The sequence below is a fragment of the Bidens hawaiensis genome, unplaced genomic scaffold (assembly GCF_021521415.1).
Source record: "Bidens hawaiensis isolate Kalapana, Puna unplaced genomic scaffold, B.hawaiensis_p1.1 tig00025587_1, whole genome shotgun sequence".
Classification (NCBI taxonomy): domain Eukaryota; kingdom Viridiplantae; phylum Streptophyta; class Magnoliopsida; order Asterales; family Asteraceae; genus Bidens; species Bidens hawaiensis.
Window position 1 is genome coordinate 46,371 of NW_027494093.1, and position 6,004 is coordinate 52,374.

The 6,004-nt window shown below is 34.7% G+C and overlaps 1 protein-coding gene across 1 annotated transcript; it reads right to left on the bottom strand.

The window, feature by feature from the left end:
- Positions 1-2,317: 2,317 nt before the first annotated feature.
- LOC143571844 (acyl carrier protein 3, mitochondrial-like) lies at positions 2,318-5,078 on the bottom strand. Its single transcript, XM_077057170.1, has 4 exons — positions 4,998-5,078; positions 4,847-4,900; positions 3,732-3,935; positions 2,318-2,852 (listed from the first exon to the last, which is right to left on the bottom strand). The coding sequence occupies exons 1-4, from the start codon at positions 5,076-5,078 to the stop codon at positions 2,670-2,672; spliced, it is 522 nt and encodes a 173-aa protein (XP_076913285.1). The 3' UTR covers positions 2,318-2,669.
- Positions 5,079-6,004: the final 926 nt, after the last annotated feature.

The following is a 6,004-nucleotide window of genomic DNA, read 5'->3' on the forward strand; positions in this document are numbered from 1 at the left end:
GGTATTACCTATCCAAATAAGGTGCAAGGCACCGGTCAAAGCTTAAAGTAGGTACACAACCACAAGAATGTTGACAAAAAGTATAATTTATTTATAATATATAACTCTATAAACATAACTTTAATTAACCCCATGCACAAGCATAGGATTAAAGGCATATATATATAAATAAATCCTTCAAGGCAGTCAGGTAGCTTTTCATTGTCTTACCCATTGCGTTGCTCCTAAGTTCTTTCCTAATATCCACAAACGCAAAACATGACAATCAGTTTTCAAGAAAACACTAATAACATGAGACTCCTGTTCTTCATCTTCTTTGGTTTTCTCGGGGCTCATAAAACGCTCGCTAGATATGTGGTTGAAAACCCGTTGGTTGAGCCCTCTAGCAGTGATGAGTTGAGTAGGGTGGCGGGATATGGTGATGAGAAGCTCTCAACGGTTGTGGTTAGCGGCTCGGTTCTATGTGATGTTTGTATGGATAAAAATGATCTTCAATCCCTTCCCATCCCGGGTATGTTGTTTAACTAGTAGAGTTTGCAGTTTTGATCCATTTACTTATGAACGGGTGTAATATGTTTTTTTAGTATCTTTATTAGATTCATTTACTAAGTTTGATACATTAACAAGCAAACTTATTATGTGGATGTTGAAACGACCATTTTCAGCAACACCCGTCAACCAATTCGAAAAAAATAATTGGTTTTTGAATAAATTCAAATAATTTATAAGAATATATTAAATAGTGTAACCCAAATATTTTAGCCTAAATGTACAATAATCAATTAGTCATTAATTAGCAAAAAGTTCTAGGTCCAAATCCATCATTCGGAGCTATTGAATTTTTAGTCTAAAAGTTTTAAGCCCAAATGGTAAAACTGAAACATAGCGGTTTTCACGAACTCGGTTTAATATGAGCCCGAAGCTAACCCAAACCGACCATTGCACACTCCTAAGTCCTAACCTAGTACAGTTTGGCCAAAGCCACCTATTTTACCACCTCTAGTAATGAGTCATTATCAAAACCGAACTCTTTTATACACTAACAAATCATCTATATTGGAATATCAGGAGCATCAATCGCGGTTTCTGTTGGAATACCGTATGCCCGAGACACATAATTAGGTTAATGTGGCTAGTCGTGTTTGATCCAAGTCGGGTCATACCCAATAACGAGTTAGACACACACCAATTATGTATTTGTTGAGATATGATCTATAAAACAAATACAGAACACGACACATTCAGAAATCGGGTTTCTGAATAATTACTTGAAAGTGTTAAATAAATTAATTGGTTAATTTATTTATTCAAATAATTATTATTGGAATGATTATTTAAACATGTGTTCTTTTATAAAATGGTTTATAAAAGAAGGGGTGTTTATATATTTTATAAGGTATAAAATATATATATCATTTAAAACATGAGTCACATACACTCCATACACTTGGTCAAAGTTGGTAAAGAGTTGATGTAGGTTGAGTAAGACTTACTTGACCAAGACCTAACCAAGGATTTGATTGAGATATGGTCTCATTTTAAATAGCATCAACATACTTTCAAGTAAGAAGAGAGATATACAATACCTTTTCTCTCTTGCTTTTGGTTCGGCCGAAGACAAGAAAAGAAGAGGTTCGGGTCTCGTTTTTTTCTCGTGTTCAAGCTCCCTAACATAGCTCGGTGTGTGTTGGAGGCTCAGGGTATCTTCCGTTTGAGGATCTTCCCTTTGAAAGTCTAGCATCAACATCATCATCTTCTTCAACCATCAACTACATCTCTTAAAGGTTTAAGAATGTAAGTTTTACAATCTTTGATAGTTTAGTTTTTTTTCCCGTATTATTTGATCTTTTGTCTCGGGTTTCTAATCTTAAGATTAATGGTAATCTTGAAACAAGAATAAAGGGTTATTCATAGATTAACATATCATATAAACTTGTAATATATATATATATATATATATATATATATATATATATATGGATACATATGTTTAAGTTTGTGATTATCACGCTTCCGCCTTAATTAATGACTAGTTAAATGGTTAACTAAGTTTAAAATTTCCATAGAAACCCAACAGTTTCGTGTGTCACCAAGAAGAAAACAAGTAAATCCGATTGGATAACAGGCACAACCGATGAATATGGTGACTTCCTAATCGATCTTCCTTCTCATCTACATGCAATTCCCGCTATGGAAAACAAATGCTGCACGAGAATAATCAATTTACCAAAAGACTCGCCTTGCTACCAAGCTTTCACGGGCCGACACGAAAAAATAACACTGTTGTCAACAGATAATGGATTTCGTGCATACCGCTCATGAGTTTCATTTGAAACCTAAATATTCACAACCATGCATGAATAAAGAAGAAACACTCTAAACATTGTACATCATCTTAATGTAATGGCCATGTTTTCGTATGCTCATTCGAGAAGGCGCTACAGTCATAACAATGAGTTATGGGGCTTGATCATTTTCATATGCTTCTTTTTTTAATGTTTTTTTTGTATGTACATATTATAAAGTTGAGCATATAATGAAACACGTTATATGTATTCGATAAAAAGATACGATCTTTGTACATAGAAACATCATCTCGCAACGTTTTAAACCGTATAACCAGAAGGAATATGAATTGAAATGTGATTTTAAGTCAAGAAAACAATTCATCAAAAATGTTCAGATTTAGGGGCTGACTGGACATACTTTGCCACGTCAGCACAGCATTTGAGTTTATCTGCCTGCTCATCTGGGATTTCAATGGAGAATTCTTGCTCAAACGCCATCACGAGCTCCACCCGGTCCAAACTATCAAGGCTCAAATCTTTCTGAAAGTCGGCTGATTCAGTAACCTGTTTAAGGTTATATAAAAGTTTAATATAGGTAATTTAAGAAATTATCATGTACACACGATAATTTCTTAAACAAAGAAGATGACCAAAAACAAAAATCAGACCAAAGTTGGCCAACTTTGGTCTGATTTCTGTTTTGGGTAATAATCTTTGTTTTGACTCGTAAAAAGTAGTAAACTTTAAAAACATTTGGTAAAGCCCAAAAATACTGTCATGGGAGTTGACTTTTCAGTAAGTTTGACCATGCTGCAAATTACCTAAAATAAAAATTCTGAAATGAGCGAAGCCACTCGCAAGCTACTCGAGACCAGCTTGCTAAAAGCTTGAATCAAGCCGAGTTTAAACGGGCTCAAGTCTAAAAATAACCATGTTTTTTATTAACGAAGCCCAAGCGGGAGCTTCACTTGTCCAGCTCGAGCTGGCCCACAAGACTAATATTACATGATTTTAATTTAATGTATTATATAGATATATATTAATAAATTATTATTTATATATATATAAAATTATGAAAATACAACTAAATAGTATATATATAAAATAACTGTAAACATATGTAAATTAACTAAGAAATAATAAACGAGCCCAGCTTGAGCTTTAATAACTACTAGCAAGCCGAGCTCGAGCTCACATAAGTTAAACAAGCCAAAGCTTAAGCCTAGACAGGCCCGGGCTCTGCTCGGCTCGTTACACCTCTACTCAAAACAAAAAAAAAAACAGACCAAAATATATCTTACGAACATGCCAAACCTCACATTTTGCCAAAAAAAATTCCTCCAACTATAACTCTTTGAAAATATGGAGTACGAAAACAGCAAACTTGAAAGTTGAAACACAATCATACAGCATTAACAGGTAAAATGTCATTAGCATAGGTACCTTAGTGGCATCAATCTTGTCAAACTTCTTCACGAGTCCAATCACCCGAGCCATTACCTGATCATGATTGGGCCCGGTTGATGTGCAAAGTAGCCGGTGAAGGGTGCGAGTTACAGAAATGTTTTGCGTTAACATAAGCTGTGTTCTAGAAGCCCTAACCCTCAAATGTGTCAACACAGAATCTCTTAAGCATTGCAGATTGATCTGAAATGACAATTGTGGCAAAAATAAATGATGTTAAGATTCAAAGGCAGAATAATCACTAAATCATATCTGTAATTTTACATCTATTTCAGTAATTACTTTTTTGTAATTAGTTTGTTGTTAGGATCTCGGATATGTGAAACACACGCAGAATCAAAATGCAGGAATTAAACGAACACGGGAAACAAGGATTTATGTGGTTCGGTATACTCTCGTGACGAGAAGTTACAAGTACAAGTTATGAATATATAGAAATACACTAGAGTTTCTAGCTTAAGAAACAATAAAACTTAAACGGGTCATAATAATAAGATATATAGAGCCGACCCAAAGACCTCCCATGTAGGCCTGTAAACGAACCGAATGAAGACGAACACTCAATCGTACAAATATTTGTATTCATGTTCGCTCGTTTAAAATATGTACATGTTCGTATTCGTTTATGAACGTGCGCTTATAATCTAGAGAACAGTTCACGAACATAAACAAATATATTATGATTTATGAACAAACGTAAACGAACACAAACGAACAAATATAAAACCATCTATTTGTCCATATAATATTTAAGTATTTACTATTAATATGTAAACGAACACAGATAAATGAACAAAACACGTGTTCATGTTCATTAAATAAACGAAATTTCATTATTAAACCCAGTAAACATGTCTTCTAAACTGGGCCCAAGCCTCCACAAACCCAACATTTGTTAATATTCAAATTGCAGATAGATATAAAATCAATTTATAACTTACAGAAGTCTAAATGGTGTGAGGTGAAAGTAGTACTGATTAATTATTTACAGCAAATAAGTGGATATAAGTCATTTCATTAATTAAACTGCAGTGTGTGAAGTTGTTGGATTGAAGATTGATGAATGTAAACTGTTAATAAGAGGCATACGTGACCTTAGTTACTTGTGCGGCGGTGACGGTGACGGTGACGGTGACGGTGACGGAACCCTGGCGGAGTAATCGGCGGTATGATGTAATAAGGGGCTCCGAGTGCTAATGGGCTGATTGATTGGGCCAACTGATAAAATGCTAACCATGTACGTACGCAAATCAATTCTAAAACCGACCCGACCCGACCGAAAAACCTGTTATTGGAAACCCGTTTTGTACCCGATATAAACCACATGTTAAGAACCAATATGGTTAAATCGGTTATTTTATTTGGTTATTATCGTTGGAAAAAAAATATCACTTTGTAACAGTTTCAGTCTTTTAAACGATATGCTATCATAAATAGGTATTGGATGTATCGGTTTTATCTCCTTACATTTATAGCTCTCAAAAGACAAATCAGAAGTCTCAAACGCTTAAATGATAGACACTCTAAGTTCCGTTGGTGTTGATACTTCCTCAAGTGGACCAACTATGGTGAGGGTCAAACCAACAAGGAAACCATGGTTGGTGATGGCGGTTGTTGGTTAAAATGGTTGGTTCCTACCGCGGTTTGACTTGAAAAGGTGATGTTTACACAATACGTTCTAGAAATGTGGTAGAAGAGCCCCGTCATCCAATTTTTAAATTCGATATAGCCGGTTCAACTTGTGGATCGATAAGACACTAGATTCATTGTTCGTTCCGTTATAATAACAAAAGATATATAGCCAACCTTTTCCATTGGATCAAAATGGTTACACATCATTTTTTACCTTGGATTCAATTGGGTAAGAGTTTCTAAGCTACCCAATTTCACATTTCAAAACAAAGCAATATTGTTATTCGAAAACATTTCGGGTACTTTTAGCCGATTTGTTTCACCGTATTACTTTGTCGAACCAAAGGTGCGGTGTTCTAGAAGTTCCCTTTCTACTCGAATTGGTTTTCCGAGTACGCCCTTTTAACCCATATTGTGCATGTGCCAGTCCAACCGAACACTCATAAAGATTTTTTTTTAGTTTTTAAGGGAAAAGTGTTCTTGTTATCTGTTTTTTCATTCTCATTTTCTTCTATATCACTAAGTAAGAAGCATGCTAATTTGAAATGTCCCAGCATGTTACAATTGTTATAGATTATACGTATCTTGTTCTCTACAAGTTTCTATTTTTCATTGTCATG

Bases quoted from the DNA above. Each gene is read 5' to 3' on its own strand.
- LOC143571844 (XM_077057170.1), bottom strand. From the start codon at position 5,078: ATGTGGTTTATATCGGGTACAAAACGGGTTTCCAATAACAGGTTTTTC. The intron at 4,901-4,997 runs GTACGTACATGG...TTACTCCGCCAG, and splicing joins CGGTTTTAGAATTGATTTGC to GGTTCCGTCACCGTCACCGT. The intron at 3,936-4,846 runs GTCACGTATGCC...TTGTCATTTCAG, and splicing joins CCGCCGCACAAGTAACTAAG to ATCAATCTGCAATGCTTAAG.